At 38.3% G+C, this 22,594-nt stretch overlaps 1 protein-coding gene across 1 annotated transcript; it reads left to right on the top strand.

Annotated features, from left to right (window-relative positions):
- Positions 1–22,153, top strand: Ube3a (ubiquitin protein ligase E3A). Its single transcript, XM_089631510.1, has 15 exons — positions 1–196; positions 905–975; positions 1,813–1,949; positions 3,191–3,345; positions 5,740–5,840; positions 5,974–6,165; positions 10,251–10,375; positions 10,548–10,910; positions 11,003–11,321; positions 14,032–14,234; positions 14,316–14,497; positions 14,636–14,804; positions 18,377–18,544; positions 18,722–18,877; positions 18,968–22,153. Exons 1-15 carry the CDS (start codon positions 162–164, stop codon positions 19,304–19,306), a joined length of 2,715 nt encoding a protein of 904 aa, XP_089487636.1. The 5' UTR covers positions 1–161; the 3' UTR covers positions 19,307–22,153.
- Positions 22,154–22,594: the final 441 nt, after the last annotated feature.

Below are 22,594 nucleotides of genomic sequence, written 5' to 3'. Positions count from 1 at the left end.
CTATGTGCCAGAACTTCTATGGCAGTGGAAAACTCGTGTAGTTTTGGTAGAGAGTTGTTGTTTTTTCCAACTGGGTGGTTTTAGTTTATTATCAGGAAATAATTTTTATAATTTTCTTCTTAATGTTAACAGTAATTTAGATTTTAAATCAAGTTTCGTCAATGAGCTCGAAAGACGAGTCAGACGAAGCTTCGAGGTGAGTGTCTTTTAATAAATTATCAAAATACGTCCTTTGTCTTTCGTTCGCCCGTGATCAATGATTTGCAAAAAAACACAAGATGCGATAAATTTCCTTGTATCAAAATAGATTACTTCCAGTTTAATTTGAACGTAGTCAGAATTCTTTGAGGTTAAGTTCCGCAAGATAAAACAGTCGCATCATCGAAAGTTGTCAGTTCAACTGATTTTATGTATATCTTGTTTATTTTATGTAATCACAATTTTTTTAGTATTTTGTAATAACTTAAGATTTCAACATCTATTAAAAATGTGAGTTTAAAGCTGTTTTGTTTTGTATATTTATAATATAGACGTAAATAATAGTTATAATATCGTGTTTTTATGTATGAAAGTGACAGGAGATTTTTTGTAATGTTAGATCTGATTAATTATTTATTGTTTGGTTAAGCTACTTGATAATATTATGCTTAACGAAACGATACAATAATAATCTTTAAATTGTCGCTCTAGTAATGTGGTTAGAATGTTTGCATTGTTATCATTATAAGTCAACAACCAGAAATCGAATATAATGACTGAAGAAGCACTGTTCCCCACCGTTATAGACGCGTTAGATTTATTATTTGTATCGTTTTTGCAACATCTTCATATTTTTATTTTCTTACCAATATTTTTTTTGTCAAAAATTTGAGGTTATGTTGTATGTCTAAATTTACCTTTTCAGGGGCAGCAAAGAAGCATCGTCAACTGAAAGTTTAACCACCGAGCCCCAATCTGAATTAATCACTGAATCTGGTTAGTGAAGTGTTTTTGTTAACTTCCTTTTAATTTTAGTGATACTTATGTCAATAATCCCTAAAATCTAAATAACAACATACGTATACAATATATACTATATACCTATATTATTATTGTTTCAATGCAGCCAGAATTAAACCCATATGCTGTAGTGCATTAGTCTTTTATTTAATGGTCTTTACGGTTCTCATTAGTTTCACATCTATCTGTTCATGGCTGGCATTTATAAAAAAACAACTTTGTGGTGCCATTGTTCAATTATACTAACAGCTAAATTAAAATGAAGTACATTAGGTTAAATAATAATAGATTTTGTTTTCAACAAGAATGCTATTGCGGTTGCCTTCAAAGTTGTATTATTTCAATAATGTTGTTGCATTGTCATATTGATTGACAAGTTAATAAGAAAGTGACATGGCACGACCAAGTGAAAATGAAATACCTGAGTCCGATTATCAATGTGAATGAAACCAGAAGCGTTTGCCAAAACAGAGTTGTGTGGCGGTCTGTCCTCTGGCGAGGGCTAATGGTGACTTAGTTAAAGATTCATTTGATAAATAAATGTTAAGAAATACTAAAAATTGTAGTACACATCCTAATTGGTGTAATAGGTTTTAGAATATATTATAGTGTAAATTTGAATGAAATAAAATAAAATGTAAAATGTATTCCCCAGGAACATTATGAAATATAATTATGTCAGTACGAATAAATAAGATATAATTCGGATTACAGTGACTTATTTATGCAGATCCCTTATGGTGATTTAATCACTGAACGATACTATTTAAAATTGACAAATAAGAATATATAATAATTTATTTTTTTTCCCAGTTCCGTCAAGTGAAATTGAACAAGACGGCATGAAACGGGCAGCAGCAAAGAAGCTGATTGAGCGATATTTTTATCAGTTGATCGATGGCTGCGGTAACCCCAACTGTAGCAATAGGAACTGTGCGTCCAGCGGAGAGGTAAATAACAGCTTTACGGTATGAAGCACAAGGGGAGTTCAAAAAGTAGACAAACTGAATACAAAGACAATAGTTATGAATTTTTCTGAAAATTTCAACCTATGATGTTGGAGTATCATTATGTTGAATCAACGGACTGCGTAGTTTTGATCCACCACAAAACCTTAATCACAATTTTACTTATTGATTCAAATGACGAAAGTAAATCAGGCACTCAGTTGAATGTCAAATTACACTGTAAAAAAACAAAAACTTAGTACCTGCACCTTTATCACCAAATTCCCTCAAATAAGGATTAACATTTTCAGTAAAATTGCTTTAAATTAATACACTTTTATTATTTGTGAAAGACACGAGGAAGACACCATAAAAACTAATTATTACACCATGACTTTTAGTTTAACTCTTTAAAGTATGTTTGACGGCCGGCATAGTCCAGTGGTAACGCATTGGACTGCCATTCCGAAGGTCGCGGGTTCGAACCCGGCGTGCGCAAATAAATTTTATTTGATTAATTTGTGTTATTTCACAATTAATTAATTAAAATAATATATAGTATATTTGCGGCACGTTCCAGAGTGGAAGATACTACCAGTATCGCCCTGGTGTAAGACCACCATTCAGAATTGAAACGTTGCTCCAAATGGCTTTAGCCGTGTTTAGTGACTAGATCTGAATAGCCAGGTACTTCCCCACCTTCCTCTTTCCCTTCCCCACTTACCTTCAGCCTCACAACATCCCCCAATTGGGGATGCCATAGTCTCACTGGCTCCAGACGGGAGTAGTTGGGACTCTTGTGAGGTATTTACTATAAAAAAAAAATAAAAAAAAATGTAGGTTTTTTTTTGACAAAATGATTACGCATCTGTACTGCACTTTGCTTGATTTCTAATTATTGTCTCTACTATCTTGTATTCACTATTTATCATTCATTTAGCTTTAATTTCTTGCTACATTTTAGATAAATAAAAATACACGACTACAATTTACATTTGATGGAGACTAGACATCATTATAAACCTAATGCTGGCATCACACGATGGTCCAACCGTCCTACTCAGAACTGAGTTCGGCTTCTGAGTTTGTGGTCGTATAACATAGCCATTGCACAATCGTCCAACTGTGCAATTCCGAACTCCAGACGTTCAGTATGGCAGACGCCATATACCCAGCGTTTGTTAAAGATGGTTGAGTGACTCATGTAGAGCCCTCTTGGAATTTATTATGGGTTATATTTCCAGATAAGAAACCTGTCCCCCAATGAGGCAGCCGCCCAGGCTATCCAGCTGTTCACGCAGGAGGCCCGACTCTGTGAGACTTCGCCTCACAAGGTGCCCCGCACCAACACCCACCCCCCCACGCCTGGACACTGCTCGCAGGACTCTGTCTTTCCTAGGTAATACACGACCTTGTTACTTATGCCTAGCCGTATTTATATCAAAACACCAGGCCATCCAGCTGTTCACGCAGGAGGCCCGACTCTGCGAGACGTCGCCTCACAAGATGCCCCGCACCAATACCCACCCCCTCACGCCTGGACGCTGCTCGCAGGACTCTGTCTTTCCTAGGTAATACACGACCTTGTTACTTATGCCTAGCCGTATTTATATCAAAACACCAGGCCATCCAGCTGTTCACGCAGGAGGCCCGACTCTGCGAGACGTCGCCTCACAAGATGCCCCGCACCAATACCCACCCCCTCACGCCTGGACGCTGCTCGCAGGACTCTGTCTTTCCTAGGTAATACACGACCTTGTTACTTATGCCTAGCCGTATTTATATCAAAACACCAGGCCATCCAGCTGTTCACGCAGGAGGCCCGACTCTGCGAGACGTCGCCTCACAAGATGCCCCGCACCAATACCCACCCCCTCACGCCTGGACGCTGCTCGCAGGACTCTGTCTTTCCTAGGTAATACACGACCTTGTTACTTATGCCTAGCCGTATTTATATCAAAACACCAGGCCATCCAGCTGTTCACGCAGGAGGCCCGACTCTGCGAGACGTCGCCTCACAAGATGCCCCGCACCAATACCCACCCCCTCACGCCTGGACGCTGCTCGCAGGACTCTGTCTTTCCTAGGTAATACACGACCTTGTTACTTATGCCTAGCCGTATTTATATCAAAACACCAGGCCATCCAGCTGTTCACGCAGGAGGCCCGACTCTGCGAGACGTCGCCTCACAAGATGCCCCGCACCAATACCCACCCCCTCACGCCTGGACGCTGCTCGCAGGACTCTGTCTTTCCTAGGTAATACACGACCTTGTTACTTATGCCTAGCCGTATTTATATCAAAACACCAGGCCATCCAGCTGTTCACGCAGGAGGCCCGACTCTGCGAGACGTCGCCTCACAAGATGCCCCGCACCAATACCCACCCCCTCACGCCTGGACGCTGCTCGCAGGACTCTGTCTTTCCTAGGTAATACACGACCTTGTTACTTATGCCTAGCCGTATTTATATCAAAACACCAGGCCATCCAGCTGTTCACGCAGGAGGCCTGACTCTGCGAGACGTCGCCTCACAAGGTGCCCCGCACCAACACCCACCCCCCCACGCCTGGACGCTGCTCGCAGGACTCTGTCTTTCCAGGTAATACACGACCTTGTTACTTATGCCTAGCCGTATTTATATCAAAACACCAGGCCATCCAGCTGTTCATGCAGGAGGCCCGACTCTGTGAGACTTCGCCTCACAAGGTGCCCCGCACCAACACCCACCCCCCACGCCTGGACACTGCTCGCAGGACTCTGTCTTTCCTAGGTAATACACGACCTTGTTACTTATGCCTAGCCGTATTTATATCAAAACACCAGGCCATCCAGCTGTTCACGCAGGAGGCCCGACTCTGCGAGACGTCGCCTCACAAGATGCCCCGCACCAATACCCACCCCCTCACGCCTGGACGCTGCTCGCAGGACTCTGTCTTTCCTAGGTAATACACGACCTTGTTACTTATGCCTAGCCGTATTTATATCAAAACACCAGGCCATCCAGCTGTTCACGCAGGAGGCCCGACTCTGCGAGACGTCGCCTCACAAGATGCCCCGCACCAATACCCACCCCCTCACGCCTGGACGCTGCTCGCAGGACTCTGTCTTTCCTAGGTAATACACGACCTTGTTACTTATGCCTAGCCGTATTTATATCAAAACACCAGGCCATCCAGCTGTTCACGCAGGAGGCCTGACTCTGCGAGACGTCGCCTCACAAGGTGCCCCGCACCAACACCCACCCCCCCACGCCTGGACGCTGCTCGCAGGACTCTGTCTTTCCAGGTAATACACGACCTTGTTACTTATGCCTAGCCGTATTTATATCAAAACACCAGGCCATCCAGCTGTTCATGCAGGAGGCCCGACTCTGTGAGACTTCGCCTCACAAGGTGCCCCGCACCAACACCCACCCCCCACGCCTGGACACTGCTCGCAGGACTCTGTCTTTCCTAGGTAATACACAACCTTGTTACTTACGCCTAGCCGTATTTATATCAAAACACCAGGCCATCCAGCTGTTCACGCAGGAGGCCCGACTCTGCGAGAAGTCACCTCACAAAGTGCCCACACCTTCGCCCACCACCAGCATTTAAAGGATCAATTGTAAAAACTGTAATTATTATTTATTTATTATTATTATTTATTGGACAATTTGTATAGCGCCGCTTTGCGAGACGGTGCTGATAATCGATTTGATCATCAATGTGAGGAAATTAGAAACACCCTAACCTTATTTTTTTTTTCTTTATTTATATTGTTTCATGCTTACGTGGTTATTTTTTTGCAGCAATAGTAAAGACGGACTTACTAGCAGTATTGTCAATGTGTGCGGAACTAGTAAAGATGACATTACATTCAGAAACCTGGGTGCTAGTTCATCATCGTCGGGTAAGAAACCTTTTCAAACATAATACTTTACAAAATACACTCGGCATGCCCCATGTGGCCTGGTTCCTGTTGGCCCTTTTCTTGTTACATAAATTCTTTTGATATTGTATTTTATTTGTGATTATTTTTACAGATCACTTGAAAGAAAATACCCCTAAAATTTTAACAGAAGAGCGCATGGAAGAGTTATGCAGTCAGTGGCAGACGTCTCCCCACCTGCTGGCTACAGCCCTCAGTGATGCCTTCAGCAAACGCAGCTGCCTGGCGCGCTGCTTCCCGGCTAAGAAGAAGGTCCAAGGAACTGTTGAAGAAGACAAACCTCCTGGTAAGTATGTATACGGACGCTGGAGAGGATAAATGGCTAAAGCCCCATTAGCAGTTTGGCGCTTTAGCTATTTATTTTTCTGGGATTGGTATAATAAGGAACTCCAGTGAAAAATATATGTTTATATTGATCAACAAATGCTGATTCGGAATATATGTTTTATTATATATTATTAAACATAGAATTTTTAAATCGTCCCATTTTTAAACCCCACCAACAAGATTGACATAAAGACAAGGGAACTAGTGAAAGCTTCTAGCATCAGGAAAGAGGATTGGTCTAAGCTTTTTGTAAAAGCCTCTAGAACTCCTGCCCTGTACGGTCTCCCAAAAATACATAAAAAGGAAATCCCAATGAGACCGATTGTCAGCGCTATTGGCGCTCCTACATACAAACTTTCCCAATACCTCTCGAGATTACTGCAGATGCAAACTGGTAAAACTGAATCGTGGATTAAAGATTCAACAGATCTGATAAGTAAGCTCAAGAAAGTTAAGACTGAGGAAGGAGATATTCTGGTCAGCTTTGACGTCGTGTCACTTTTCACAAATGTGCCTCTAGAAGACTCCATGACAATGCTCAGGGAGATATATGAGGAAAACATTTGCAAACTTTTTGAACACTGCCTCAAAACGGGATACTTTGCGTTTCAGGGTGAACTATTTGAGCAATTGGAGGGAGTTGCGATGGGCAGTCCGTTATCGCCAGTACTAGCCAACTTTTTTATGGAGAAGTTTGAAGAAGTGGCACTCGACACAGCTTCGGCTGTCCCTAAAGTATGGTGGCGCTACGTCGACGATGTCTTCGCCATTTGGCCTCATGGAACGGAGAAACTAAACGAATTCCTGGACCATCTTAATTCTCTCCACAGCAAAATTAAATTCACAATGGAACTGGAAAACGAAGATAAAATCCTGCCCTTTCTAGATGTGGAGGTGATGCGGAAACACGATGGTAGCCTAGGGCATACTGTATATAGGAAACCAACCCATACGAATCGGTACTTACACGCTGATTCGCACCACCACCCAGCGCAGAAGAGAGGACTTATCCATACATTGGTGACCCGAGCGACCAGAATATGCGAAGAACATAAAATCGGAGCGGAACTTACGAAGCTGACCGATGCACTGGAGCGTAACGGCTACCCAGCAAGTCAGACAAGGCAAATCATAAGAGCCAAATCTGCACCAAACGAAGACAGAGTTGAACAAGAGTCGAAAGGCTGTGCCTTCCTGCCTTATGTGCACAATGTGACAGACAAAATTGCCAGGATTTTGAGAAAGGAAAATATCAAGACTGTCTTCGGAACAACAACAAAGATACAGGACTTACTGAGGTCTGCAAAGACTAAGTTTCCTCTGGAAACAGATGGAGTGTATAAACTCAGCTGTTCCAGATGTGACAAGGTCTATGTAGGCCAGACAGAGCGGACTATCTCCAAAAGAATTTCAGAACACTTCAGAGCTTGTAAACTCGGCCACCCTGACAAATCGGCAACTGCCGAGCATTTGATTGACACCGGGCATTACTTTGGATTTGTTCCTGAAATCCTGGGGAGACCGAAAACTTATAGAGCACGGCTGATTACGGAGGCCATTGAAATTCATAAAAATCCCGTAAACATTAATAGAGACGATGGAGCTAAGCTTAATAGTTCTTGGTATCCGGTAATTGACGGATACACCAGAGCTAAATGAAGAAAACCACTTTAACCGCTTCTGTGCCAAGAGCGAGTTAACTCGCATTCTTGGCCTGCTGTGCACAGCTACACTTCTACCTACTGGCATTTAAAAGGTTAAATAAAAAATGATACGTTAATGTTAGCTCAGAGGGTTGGAGCTGGCAACACGGTATCACAACCTCATACATAAGCTCACATTTTAACACAACCTCAAATAACACATCTGCCCTGATGATGGACACTGCAATGCTGTCCGAAACGTTGGCTAAAGAAGGAGTTAGCGCAACACGGCATAATACCCCAAAAACAAATAACAAAAATTTAAATCGTCATTTAAAAACGAATTAAACACCGTCTCGTCAAAACACACCGATTAGTTAGTATGAATGAATCTGCTTATTCTTCACAACCAGTCTACGTTAGTAATATAGTACGCACTTGAAATGAAATGACACTAAACTGCGCTATATAAATGCCATGTTATAATTATTAATATATCTATGGTCTACAACATTAACATCAGGGTTGCCAATTTGTGGAGAACTCACCAAATTTTGAGGCATTTCTAAGATTTTGAAGAATTGGGTTATTTGCGGGGAAAATCTGGGAATTCTGGATTTCTTGATTATCGAACCATATTGAAACATAATATTTTCAATAATTGTTAGAACGTACTGTATTTCGTTTTCTTTCACAGCAAATTTTCAAAAAATATTAAAGCCTGAACGAAAGAGAAAATGACAAGATAATTAAAATAAAAACAGTGCTAATTTCAACTTGTGGTAATTTGAATATTTTTTCGTCTCTTGTGGGTATTTTAGAACATGCTAGCAACAGAGGCGGTTCCTTGGTACGTGCATTTGTGCATTGCACTGCTTGTCTTCAGCCTTCAGTCTTCACTTAACAACTTACAACGACACCCGTGTCCCAGTCATCGATGTACCAAAGTATACTTCAATTGTAATTCCCGCCAGGTCATTATTTGAGCTATCTTCAGTCCAAGACTCCCATCCAAAAGCAGCGGGCGGTATCGAGACAGCCCGACCTAGTAGAAACGGTGACATGAGCGAGACAGATTACACTCTTAACATCAAATCATGTGTTAGAGCAGTGTAGAAATAAAACTCACCCCGTGCATTATCGAAGCACCTTAACGGCGACAGAATTTTGCATCACATTAATCATGCGTAATCAAATGCGTCTGGAATATATTCCCTTAGAAATACTAATGGACAGCGTAGAACTACGACATTCACAGATTGGAACTCGTGCGCGGTGAATTCCCTTATCCATCACTAATTTTAGGCTAGAACCATCAAACAAGTATTACAGTAGAACCTCGTTAATTCGAAATCCACGGGACATCAAAAATCAAATTTCGAATTAACGAATTCCCACGTAATTCGAAATTTTATGAAGAAAAAAAAAATATATATATGCTGAAAATCGGTTTTCTCGGCGGCCTCTTCAAATCTGGATGGTATTTTAGTTGTAAATTCGTATTAATACCAATTATTTCTTTATTTTCGCGGCCGATTACCGTAGCGGCGGGCCCTTTAAATTCAGATATTCGCAATAAATTCGTAAAAATGCTATATATTTACGCGTAAATCGAGATTTCGCTGCCGATTTCAGTCGCGTCCTACCCTTTAAATTGAGATATTCGTAAAAATACGATATATTTCCGCGTAAATCGAGATTTCGCAATAATTTTCCGTCGCGGCTGGCCGTTTATTTCAAATATCTGAATTTAAATTCGTAAAAATACGATATATTTTCGCGTAAAACGAGAATTCGTGGCCGTATTCCGTCGCGCTCTTTAAATTCAGATATTCGAAATAAATTCGCAAAAATACGATATGTTTCCGCGTAAAACGAGAATTCGCGGCCGTATTCCGTTGCAGCCGGCTCTTTAAATTCAGATATTCGAAATAAATTCGCAAAAATACGATATATTTCCGTGTAAATCGAAAGATCTTCCCAGGTTTTTTGAATTTTTTGAATTACACCACAAATTTACATGCACATACAAAAATAAATTTCGAATAACCAATTTTTTAGGGGATATTTTTTTGGCGAAAATTTCGAATTATGCGGTTTTCGAATTATCGGGGTTCTACTGTAGAAATAAAAAAGATAAATAACTTTTTTGAAATTCCATTGTTTTTTCCCCATACAAAATTTATTTTTCCATGGAAGAGTATTATTTTCTCCATATAAACATTTCAACTATTGTACCTGAAACTACCAAAACATTAAAATTTCGAAAAGTTATTTATCTTTTTTTTACTTGTACTATCATGTAGAATGACTTCCCGATGTTTGTGCACTTGACACCTGTATATAGATGTATTGTCACTTCCTAAATATCAGATTTAATGTATTGTTTTCTGTCTTTTAGAAAATGTGGGAGGAAAGGAAGCGTGGAGAGCAAAAGGAAAAGACCCAGACAAAGATGAAGATACCATTGCAGAACCATCCTTGGACATGGACTCGTGTAGAAGAGCATTTGAGCATTTAAAAAAAGTAAGTTGCTGGCCAGGACTTTCTATTGACACTATATTAGTACAAACTGCCATTTCTAAGCCATATACACATTTGACAATTAAGTTGAATGAAGTCAGTTGAATGAAGAAAACCCTGGCAGAAAAGTGGCTGATGACGCATGGCTGAATGTAATCATTATGTTTTGTTTTAGGTTCCTGCGATGGTTTATAGTTCCTCCTTAATAACCTCCCTGATCAAACTCTCTGAGAACATGGCCTCCGAGGTAGAGGATATATCCAACTGCTTCCTCATAGTATTTGAGATTCCCGGCATCGGGTCAGGCGACTACCTGGAGTCGGCGCTGCCGGCACTGTGCGAGGCGGCCGCCGGCCTGTCCTCCAAGTATCAGGCCAAGTTGGCACGCAAGTGGGCGGCCCACAGCAAGGACAACATGCGTTATATGTTGGAGGCCCTTCAACAACTGATTACCATCAGAGTTATGTCCACCACTTACAATAGGAACTACTATATACAGGATGATCCCAGAGTGACTACTGCAACTAAACTTATGAAGGTCTGTACTTCTGTCTCTATTATAATATATAGTATAAAGAGTTAGTGTAATAAATACAAGTTAGGTATTTGACTGTTGTTGTTTATTACCAGGTACTGTACTACGCCAACCTCATGGCCGGGGTGATGGAGTCCAGTGACCTGCGCGAAGAGGAAATCACGGTGCCCGGCCAACTGGACCCTCTGGGGGATGCGCTGGACCACCTGAATCCCTACAGTTCCTCCAAGCAGACCAAGCAGGCGCAAGCCGATGACCTCCTCGCCATCAAGCTGAAGGTGGATGTCCTCGACTGCAGGAAGCCCTACATCCCGTTTGAAGAGTTTTATAATGAGACTTTAAGCGATAATATTGAAATGGACAAGGATTTTGCCTACTATAAGACAGAAACACCGCAGTACATGAGTAAAAAAAGTAATTTTTTATTTTATGTTTAATAAGCTAAGGTGATGTCTCGATTGTTTTCTTGTTGTGGCCGACCCACTAAAAACTATGTGGGTATCTTTCACAGTAAAGCCATTCATATAGGGACTCTAGTTTAGTGCACTTAGAGTCGCTCGTGAGTATCCGCCATAGGTTATGCTGGCGTTCGCACACAACATGACGCATTGACTACCGGTTTGATGTATGTTGTACGCTATAGACAGTGCTGGGAGCATGCTACTCTAGTTGCATACGCATCTACAGGGTTTGCCAATAAGAGGTGTTATTTTGAATAGCCCGCTATTTCGGTAGATGTTTCTTTTGAAGCTCTCATTTTTTGACATTTGACAAGTAGAAACTACGCCATTAATAAAAATGGAACGATACACGCTTCAACAACGCATTAAAATTATCAAAATTCACTTGAGTGAATCAAATGCAAATCATCTTGAGTGATGAGGCCCATTTCCACCTCGGTGGCTTCATCAACAAGCAAAATTGTCGCATCAGGGACTCGGAAAACCCAAGAGTTATTGTTGAAAAGCCTCTCTATCCTCAACGTGTGACTGTTTGGTGCGGTTTATGGTCCGGCGGAGTCATTGGACCTTACTTTTTCGAAAATGAGGCTGAAGCAACAGTTACGGTGAATGGATTGCGCTATCGAGAGATGATTAATGATTTTTTTATGGCCGGAATTGGATGGTATTGATCTGGACAACGTTTACTTTCACAAGCAACGAAACCATTGATCTTTTACGATTGAATATCAAAATCACACCTCTTATTGTAAAACCCTGTACTACTCGTTTGACAGAAATGGTGTCTGAGCATGATTATATTGTTAAATTTGTTCTCTTAACCCTTTCAGACCTGAATTAAAACTAACTTCATGAGGCAATTAAGGGGAACGGTTGCGCCGCCCTTTTCATCTAGTATGGATATGTGCTACTTTATTTATTTGTGTTTCAAAATATAAAACATGGGTAATTAATTACATTAATTTCTTTTCACTTCTTTTTGTAGCGACTTTGGAAATTATTTGTGATTTAATGGTAACTATAAAAAATATTAAAATCTATATAAATAAAAATGTTAATCTTCGTTTGTTCAAAATCTTAAATCTCCAAAAGTTCTTCACCGATTGCTTTGGAATTTTGACACAACGATGCATCCAAATACGCGTGTGTCACCTGCGAGAGGTAAAAACATGCTTTTATTTTAAAAAACAGCGCCATCTGTTAGAGCAACACGCACTATTATGAATTAAAGTGGATGTAATGTAGTTTTTAACAGTAACATTGTGGTATGCAGTAGTGAATGGTGGAAGAAGTTGGAGACACCCGAGAAAGACATTAGCAATAGCAAACCATTGCTGGGACCACTAGTATAAAGAAAGACATTAGCAATAGCGAACCATTGCTGGGACCACTAGTATAAAGAAAGACATTAGCAATAGCGAACCATTGCTGGGACCACTAGTATAAAGAAAGACATTAGCAATAGCGAACCATTGCTGGGACCACTAGTATAAAGAAAGACATTAGCAATAGCGAACCATTGCTGGGACCACTAGTATAAAGAAAGACATTAGCAATAGCGAACCATTGCTGGGACCACTAGTATAAAGAAAGACATTAGCAATAGCGAACCATTGCTGGGACCACTAGTATAAAGAAAGACATTAGCAATAGCGAACCATTGCTGGGACCACTAGTATAAAGAAAGACATTAGCAATAGCGAACCATTGCTGGGACCACTAGTATAAAGAAAGACATTAGCAATAGCGAACCATTGCTGGGACCACTAGTATAAAGAAAGACATTAGCAATAGCGAACCATTGCTGGGACCACTAGTATAAAGAAAGACATTAGCAATAGCGAACCATTGCTGGGACCACTAGTATAAAGAAAGACATTAGCAATAGCGAACCATTGCTGGGACCACTAGTATAAAGAAAGACATTAGCAATAGCGAACCATTGCTGGGACCACTAGTATAAAGAAAGACATTAGCAATAGCGAACCATTGCTGGGACCACTAGTATAAAGAAAGACATTAGCAATAGCGAACCATTGCTGGGACCACTAGTATAAAGAAAGAAATTAGCAATAGCGAACCATTGCTGGGACCACTAGTATAAAAAAAAGGAATGTTAATTTTTAAACGACCAATTTACCGTGGAACAAAAATTTGTCATGTATAAATTTTTCATACACAAAAATTTAATTTATATTTAATTTTATTTTATTATTGTATTAACTTTTTATAGGAAAAATAAAAAAAAACCACTGCGATAAAATGATTACTACTTATGGTCAATTTGTATATCAAAAACAGTCCAAATAAATTAATTACCTGGTTATTAATATAAACCATATATTTTATGAAACCTTTTTTTTATTTCAAATACGGTATTATTCAATTTGTCCATTGACGATTTTGTGGCGATACACTGATTATATTGGGCAAAAAATACCGAACAAATAGAAAACATTTTTTTTTTGGACTTTCCATTATAGAGGGTACAATCTACAGTATTTCTTTCTTAGCTCGCCCGGTCAGTAGTATTGCTTTCAGCTTCCCCATGACTATTTACCTCATTCCTCTCGCTCTTAATGAATGTAAGTAATTTGAAATAACAATCAATAAACGGTATTTATTATTTTCATTACCTATTTTTTTCACCCTTATTCTTCCAGGCAGGAGATTCTCCTTCATGCGCCACTCCTTTATCCTAACTCCGGCTACAAAGTCCCTAGGACTTTACTATGACAATCGGATCAGAATGTACTCCGAGAGGCGAGTGTCCTTTCTGCATGCAGTGGTTGGAGCCTCTACTCCGATGCCGTACCTCCGACTCAAAGTCAGGCGGCAACATCTCATTGATGATGCGCTCATTGAGGTAAATATTTCATGTTCATCCTCGGAGACAACGCATGCTCTACGAGCTCTGTTATATTATGCAAGTTGCAACTTGTTCCAGCTTGAGATGGTGGCCATGGAGCGCGTGCTGGACCTGAAGAAGCAGCTGGTGGTGGAGTTCGAGGGTGAGCAGGGGGTGGACGAGGGGGGAGTTAGCAAGGAGTTCTTCCAGCTCATCGTGGAGGAGATCTTCAACGCAGACTATGGCATGTTCACGCTCCAGCCTGACACTTGTACCATGTGGTGAGGCACTTTCCATTACCTGACGCATACCTTTTGCCTATACTATAAGGTTAACCTCATGTTTGGGCTGGGAAGACATATCATCCGAGCAAGGTTAATATGCTATCAAATTAAGATTATTACCCATTTTGTTTTCAGGTTCAATCCGACGTCGTTTGAAACAGAGGCTCAATTCACCCTGATTGGCATTGTCCTGGGGCTCGCCATTTACAATAACATCATTTTGGCAGTGAACTTCCCCATGGTGGTTTATAGAAAGCTGATGGGCAAAAAAGGCTCCTTTGAAGATCTCGCCGACTGGAATCCGGTTAGTTTTTTGTTGTTTTCTTAAATATATTTTTATCAATTTTTTTTTTTTTAAAGTGTTTATTATATGGGATTTTTATTTTGGAAATTTGTAAAAATAAAAGTGTAAAAATAATTATAATTTTGAAGAATGATATGAAGACTCTTTTTTAATTCTGAATTTAAAATTTGCCAATGTGCCAGCAATGTTAACAGCAATGTCAATGTTAACAATTAAATAAATACTTCTTACCAAAGAATACCAATAAAAATTAGAAAGATCGCGGAACAATTTATTTGATGTCTACAGTCTGCAGGAGAGCCGGTGGTATACGCAGCTAGATTATACACCGCTAGATTATACACCGCTAGATTATACACCGCTAGATTATACACCGCTTGATATTTGGCCTCTATAAATGTAAAGCCCAGGTAAATAGATGGAGAAAGGAGCATACCTTAAATCTTTGCAATCATCTAACAAGGCTAGAAAATAATTTGTAACTTGTAACATGTGCATCTGTTATGTGGTGAGTCACTGTGGTATTTCAAATGTTTCACACGGCCTAAAATATGTTAACACATTGTAGTCGGGCGCTTCAAACAATAGACTCTAGCCTATAGCGGGTGTTTTTCGCGAATAGCGCAAAAATATATCGCTTCACCAGAATGGGCAGACAAATTATTGGCGAATATTTCCTCATCACTTTCGTTATTATCTGAAGACATTTTTGAAGGGTAAAAGAAAATATCAATTAAATAAATTCCACTAAAAAAACACGTCTGTTTTGTAACTCTGTATATCATAACTAAAGCATGTGTATATTAGCGCCACTCATTCAGGAAATGATTATTGTAAAAACATCCTCGGGATTATCTCATAAGAGAGGTCCAATGAATTTATAACACGTCATAAAAATATAATAGGTACTCATATTCCCAGTACAACTAACAAACAATCTTTGAAATTTAACATGATAAAATTGCCTAATTATTGCAAGAGTATGTGTGTACATAAAAGAAACAACGGCTTATCTTTTTTTGTTATATGTGTGTGTAGTTTGTAATGTCTTTAAGCGTTTAGATTAAATAGTCACGGGAAATAATAATACAGTAGAACCTCGTTAATTCGAAATCCAGCGGACATCAAAAATCAAATTTCGAATTAACGAATTCCCACGTAATTCGAAATTTTATGAACAAAAAAAAAAAAAAAAAACGCCGAAAATCGATTTTCTCGGCCGCCTCTTCAAATCCGGGTGGTATTTTAGTTGTAAATTCGTATTAATACCAATTATTTCTTTATTTTCGCGGTCGATTACCGTAGCGGCCGGCCCTGTAAATTCAGATATTCGTAAAAATGCTATATATTTACGCGTAAATCGAGATTTTGCTGCCGATTTCGGTCGCGCCCTACCCTTTAAATTGAGATATTCGTAAAAATACGATATATTTCCGCGTAAATCAAGATTTCGCGGTAATTTTCCGTCGCGGCTGGCCGTTTATTTCAAATATCTGAATTTAAATTCGTAAAAATACGATATATTTTCGCGTAAAACGAGAATTCGTGGCCGTATTCCGTCGCGCTCTTTAAATTCAGATATTCGAAATAAATTCGCAAAAATACGATATATTTCCGTGTAAATCGAGAATACGCGGCCGATTTCCGTCGCGGCCGACCCTTTAAATTCAGATATTTGGTGTAAACTCGTAAAACTACGACATATATCCGCGTAAAACGTATTTTCTCGGCCCTTCAAAATAGGATATTCGAAATAAATTTGAAAAAGTTCGACATTCCAGTGTAAATCGATTCAGATTTAAAATAATAATAATACTAATTAGGACGATGTATAACCACGTAAAAATACATTTTTCGGCGTTTTACCGCCACGGCTGACTTTTAGATTCAGATTTACGAAATATTATGATTTATTTTCGCAAAAATCAAATTTTTTCGAATTACACGAACAAATTTTCGTGTGCGGACAAAAATAAATTTCGAATTACGAATTAACGAATTTCGAATTAAAAAAAAATTTGTATGAAAAAATTTTTCTGCGGAAATTTTTTTTGCGAAAATTTTGAATTACGCGTTTTTTCGAATTATCGGGGTTCGAATTAACGGGGTTCTACTGTAATAATTTTCCTTCCTCGCCTTTGAAGTGGAGCCGGCGTAAAGGGTATTTTTACCCGTCCCACCGATAACCACCAGTCGGCCGCGCGGGTAAAAATACCATTCCTGCTCATAGTGTGTTAAGAAATTACATCATTATAGATAATAAAAATGATTTCTTTTTACAATGCTGTTGGATTATTCCGCGCAGTAATATTAATTCATTTACGATCTAATATTTTAAAATGTATCAATACTTCACAGAACACCAATGAATACTTTGCAAAGAACTACAAAGTGTAGCCGTACGAAGCAGCTTTACAAACGGTGACTTTTTCCACACTTACCAACCTCTCTAGGAATGCTTCGAAATAATATTATAGCACCGTCTTGACAATAATAAAGCTTCGTTTGACAACGTGGGGTTTGGGAAACAGCCGCGAGAGTTGTAAACGACATGTCTTTTTGTCTATTTATTATTTTCTGTTTGAAATTCACTGTACATGAAGTTTGGGAAACAGAGAAAAGGAATTTTATTTTACTTTACTATTATTTATATGTATCACTTAATATTTATATTACAAGAATATTTTTAATCAAGGCGTTTGGAAATCAAACACTTAAAAACACGTCTAAAAACTTTTGGTGCAGCAGAAAAATCTAATCATCTACTGCAGATGGATTACCTACATAAAATGGATTTCAGCTAACTTAACATTGTCTGCAAAATACAAAAAAAATCACATATCATTTTTGCAGAAAAATAACATCGCTTTTTCCAAAAAAATAATGCAAGTTTTCAGGTCCCCTGTAGGTATCCCTTGTGTATGGGTACTATATATTTCAGGTCCCCTGTAGGTATCCCTTGTGTATGGGTACTATATATTTTCGGTCCCCTTTAGGTATCCCTTGTGTATGGGTACTATATATTTTCGGTCCCCTTTAGGTATCCCTTGTGTATGGGTACTATATATTTTCGGTCCCCTTTAGGTATCCCTTGTGTATGGGTACTATATATTTTCGGTCCCCTTTAGGTATCCCTTGTGTATGGGTACTATATATTTCAGGTCCCCTGTAGGTATCCCTTGTGTATGGGTACTATATATTTTCGGTCCCCTTTAGGAATCCCTTGTGTATGGGTACTATATATTTTCGGTCCCCTTTAGGTATCCCCTGTGTATGGGTACTATATATTTTCGGTCCCCTTTAGGTATCCCTTGTGTATGGGTACTATATATTTTCGGTCCCCTTTAGGAATCCCTTGTGTATGGGTACTATATATTTTCGGTCCCCTTTAGGTATCCCTTGTGTATGGGTACTATATATTTTCGGTCCCCTTTAGGTATCCCTTGTGTATGGGTACTATATATTTTCGGTCCCCTTTAGGTATCCCTTGTGTATGGGTACTATATATTTTTACAATGAAGCGATTTTGAGCAGAGTTACTTCCTTCCTTTTTAGTGTGGTTTTTCTTTCAGATTTTGTACAGCGGTTTGAAGAATCTATTGGACCATACGGGAGATGACATGCAAGAAGTTTTTGTTCAGACGTTTAGGATTTGCTATCAAGATGTTTTTGGAAATAATATCTTTCACGAACTCAAAGAAAATGGCGATCAAATCTTCGTAACTCAAGAAAATAAACAGGTGCATTTTTTACATTCTTAAAAAATAACAACAAATTACTGTTAAAAATAATTCTTAAGACTAATGAAAACATATGGAGGATTTACACCGAGTCATTTTTGTGAAATCAAGTCATTATCCAAATACTGTCATGGTCTGACTATTCATATCTAATTACTAAAGTATTTTTATTTCTAGGAATTTGTGGACATGTACGCCGACTTTCTGATGAACAAATCGGTGGATTGCCAATTCAAGGCATTCAGAAGAGGCTTCATCATGGTCACTGGAGAGAGTCCTCTGTCTCTGCTCTTCAGGCCGGAAGAAATTGAGCAACTGGTCTGCGGAAGCAAGGTACATAATAAGTTAAGGATGATTATATTGAGGGAACCGTACTGTCGACAGATTATTTGAGAGTGAGCTGTTTTACTTTGCTGTTTGCAGAACTTTGACTTCAACGAACTCCAAATGGCCACTGAGTATGACGGGGGTTACACGGCCGACTCTCAGATCATCAAGGACTTCTGGCTCATAGTGCACGAGCTGCCCCTGGAAGACAAGAGGAAACTGTTGCAGTTCGCCACGGGTTCCGACCGAGTCCCCGTGGGCGGCCTCATCCGACTGAAGCTGATTATAGCGCGCAACGGCCCCGACTCTGACCGCCTCCCCACCGCCCACACCTGCTTTAACGTCCTCTTACTCCCTGAGTACCAAACTAAAGAAAAACTCAATGATAGACTGCTAAAAGCCATTAATTATGCCAAAGGATTTGGTATGTTATAAGTTTTATCCACACATTGACAATTGGTGAAATCCGAACAAAGAATATTAAATTAATGTTTGTGCATTGTTAGGATTATGTGAATTTGGTTTTTCTTTTCATTAAAATGAAGTTAACTTAGGGATCTGAATTTTTGCATTTGTGATAATTGAATTTGTAAAATGATATTTGCGGTTTAATGAAATTGGTAATTCCACAAATGCAGCTGTTGGGTTGCGAGCAGCCATGCCACGCACACGGATGTCACAACAGTTTTCTTGCGAACACGTATCATTGGGAAAGTGCCACATACACTATGTCGTCTGTTTAAAGAGTTCATTAAGCAACACAAATCTTGTTAAAAAAAATAACCTATATATATAATTACATCCCAAAAATTCAGGTTCCGATCTCACAAATGTATGGTTCTAATATCATATATAATACCTACATAATAATAATAATTATTATTGCTCTTGGTTGAATATTATATTGTTTTTAATTAATTGAGTCATTAGATGATTTCCATGCGCCATTTGTAAAATTACCAAATCTTGTTTACCTCTCCTGTTCCTCGATGGTACTGTGTTATTTAACTACTGGGTGTACTGGGTGTACTGGGTGTACTGGGTGCCCCACGAGGGTTGCTGAATGTACTAGGTGAAGGTGCCTGCAGTTTAGTGAATTGATGAACAGTGTGTTTCCTTGCTCTCTCCCTGTTCACACACACATACATAGATAGATGGCGTGAGTCCTCTCCTCAGATGTTCACTTGTTATAACAAGTACTGCTGTGAGTGCAGTCGGCTTTGTGGCGATACATCCACTCCCGATAGATGCTTGTGCCTTGTTAAATGTTCTACCGACTCTCCCCCGCTCCTACGTGGGCATCCTCTGCATATCCGTGTGAATGGAGAAAAAAGGCTGCCTCATTTGTACAAAAAGGCGGCCCCGCCAGTTACAAATATGTATATGTATTACATTTGGTGCTTCTCACTAGTGTTGGTTTTTTGGAATTATCGTGTCAAATTAATTTGTCGGTCTAACTGCTAAGATCATGAAAATAGAAATTATAATAAGTAAGCATTTTAACACGGCAGACTAAGCAATATTTTGTGAATTGATAATGTTAAAGCATAATATAGCAATTTTTTACAAGATGAATTTATATTTAAATTACAAAAAATATTATTAATTTAAATAAATCTGTGCCAGTATCTACTTCTTTGTTCACATTCACATAAAATAAAGAAAATGACACCTTCCCTACTGAGGTGAGGTGAGCACTCCAAATCTTGTCAACATGATACACTGCAATCGTCTAACGCAATTCATATTTATTATTCAATAAATATTATTCAGTTTTGTGAGTTGCTTAATAAATCTGTCAATATTACACATATTTGGTGCCAGAAACCTGCATTTGCAGTGTTTAAGAATCCTGTCCATGCACGGAACAAAGCCCTGCAATTGCAGTGTCTTCCTCATACATTCATTTTGCCTCAACTGGGTTAGTTTTAAAAATAATAGACTGTCAGGCTGGGAATATGTCCCAAAAAGACTACATGTGTTGGTTGTCTGGGAAGAATATATCCCAAAGGGTTAAATTAAATGAGTTTTATCTACTACCTGCAGCAATCCGCACATTTGTAAGTTGTACATTTGTCGAAATAACATAAAGTAAAACTCATTGATTTTAGAATTTTATTATAAGTTTAAAATTACATAGGTACTTTCTGCAAGTTTTATACATAACAAAATAGGTCTATTGACGAAATTATTGAAAAAGTACAATTTTAAATGAACAAGCCTTTGATCTTAATTGAAAAATGTATTCAAACATAAATCTTTCCATGAATATCCATCTCTAAAATGCATCAGAGGTTTGAGAAGGAAACTTTTGTAAATACATTTTTTTTTAATTTGACTTCATTATCAACTCCCAAACCCACAATAATCAAAAACCAGATAAGGCTTATTTTATGGAATTTAATTAGATAATTATGTGTGTTATTTTATTTTCAAATTTATTTCTTCAGAATCATTTTATCACCCCTTCAATTTAATATGTCATTAATGAAATTCCAATTAATGGTTCCAAATTAGCACTGAACCAACTATACATTGATTTTCAGTTAAAGATTATGGCATTACTTGATCTCTACGTCTAGAGTTCGAACTAGTTGGACGAACCTTGAGTGCAAATGAGAAGGATTGTGAACTACAAAGTCCGCTTGCCGATTGGTTTTAGTATTTATAAGAAAAACAAAGTTTTGTAAAAATTGTAATTAAAATTTGATGTATGTGTAATACGTAATGTATTAAAAAAAAAGAAAAGTATGTAATGACGAAAACATTTTGATATAACTATAATATACTGCATAAAGAAAAAATATGCATTGAACAATAACTTACGTTTGTTCGCAGAAACTCGTTCGCCAAGAGGTTAAATACATAATGTCCCTTATTTCAAAATCACATCATTGAAAATATTGATATTTTGTTCAAAAACTGCATTGATTCAGTAAAATATATCGACTTTTTGTATTATTATTTATAATAAAATACAAAATGGTTTTCTTCTCATGACGAGTTAAAACAATAAAGCATAATTAAAATGTACCAACCTTAAGTTTTCACAAATTGATTTATGTATTCTGCTTTGAATTGTTTTATATTTCTCCACACCGTATGTATTTCTAACAATATTTTATATTATTTTTAATTTTTATTGAAAATTCACAAAGTTTAATATCCTGGTCCTAATTTTTTAACAAAAATTGTAAATATATTTCACTCCCACATTTAGCTTATTGAAATAATTATATTGTTTTCCAAAATCCTAGATTACTTTTCTATTTCTAAGTTAATCATTATTTGTTGAAATTTACAGTCGATTGCTTTAATTATTAATTTTAATTTGTAGCCTATTTGCAAATGTAAAAAATATATTTATCAAAAAAACTAAACCGTATTTTTAATTCATAATTCGTAATATGAATTGGTCATTTCTACGACGTATTCAACGACTCAACAGCTGTGGATTGGTTTGCCCACCTCTATGTTTCCTACCTCCTACAACACAGGTCTCGAGACCCTCCTTCCTCTCCTCAAAAAGAGCCCTCACACACTATCCCCAAAAATGGCATTATACAGGCTATATCTCTCATCTTTATTATTTTTTTTTATGTTTTTTGGACACCTATGATTGAATGATAATATAATATAATTCCATATTATCATTATATTATATTAATATTATTATAATTAATTTTAAACTTCCGATTTTGTTGTCCGGGTTAAATCTTCCCC

The sequence above is a fragment of the Hesperophylax consimilis genome, chromosome 5, assembly GCF_061612785.1.
Source record: "Hesperophylax consimilis isolate HC1 chromosome 5, BYU_Hcon_1.0, whole genome shotgun sequence".
Lineage (NCBI taxonomy): Eukaryota > Metazoa > Arthropoda > Insecta > Trichoptera > Limnephilidae > Hesperophylax > Hesperophylax consimilis.
Note: the sequence above shows the minus strand (reverse complement) of the source record. Positions and strands in the feature narration are given on the sequence as shown.

Excerpts from the sequence above, each read along its gene's own strand:
- Ube3a (XM_089631510.1), top strand. The coding sequence starts at position 162 with ATGAGCTCGAAAGACGAGTCAGACGAAGCTTCGAG. Across the intron at positions 3,346-5,739 it reads CAGGACTCTGTCTTTCCTAG|CAATAGTAAAGACGGACTTA; the intron begins GTAATACACGAC and ends ATTTTTTTGCAG. Across the intron at positions 10,376-10,547 it reads CATTTGAGCATTTAAAAAAA|GTTCCTGCGATGGTTTATAG; the intron begins GTAAGTTGCTGG and ends GTTTTGTTTTAG.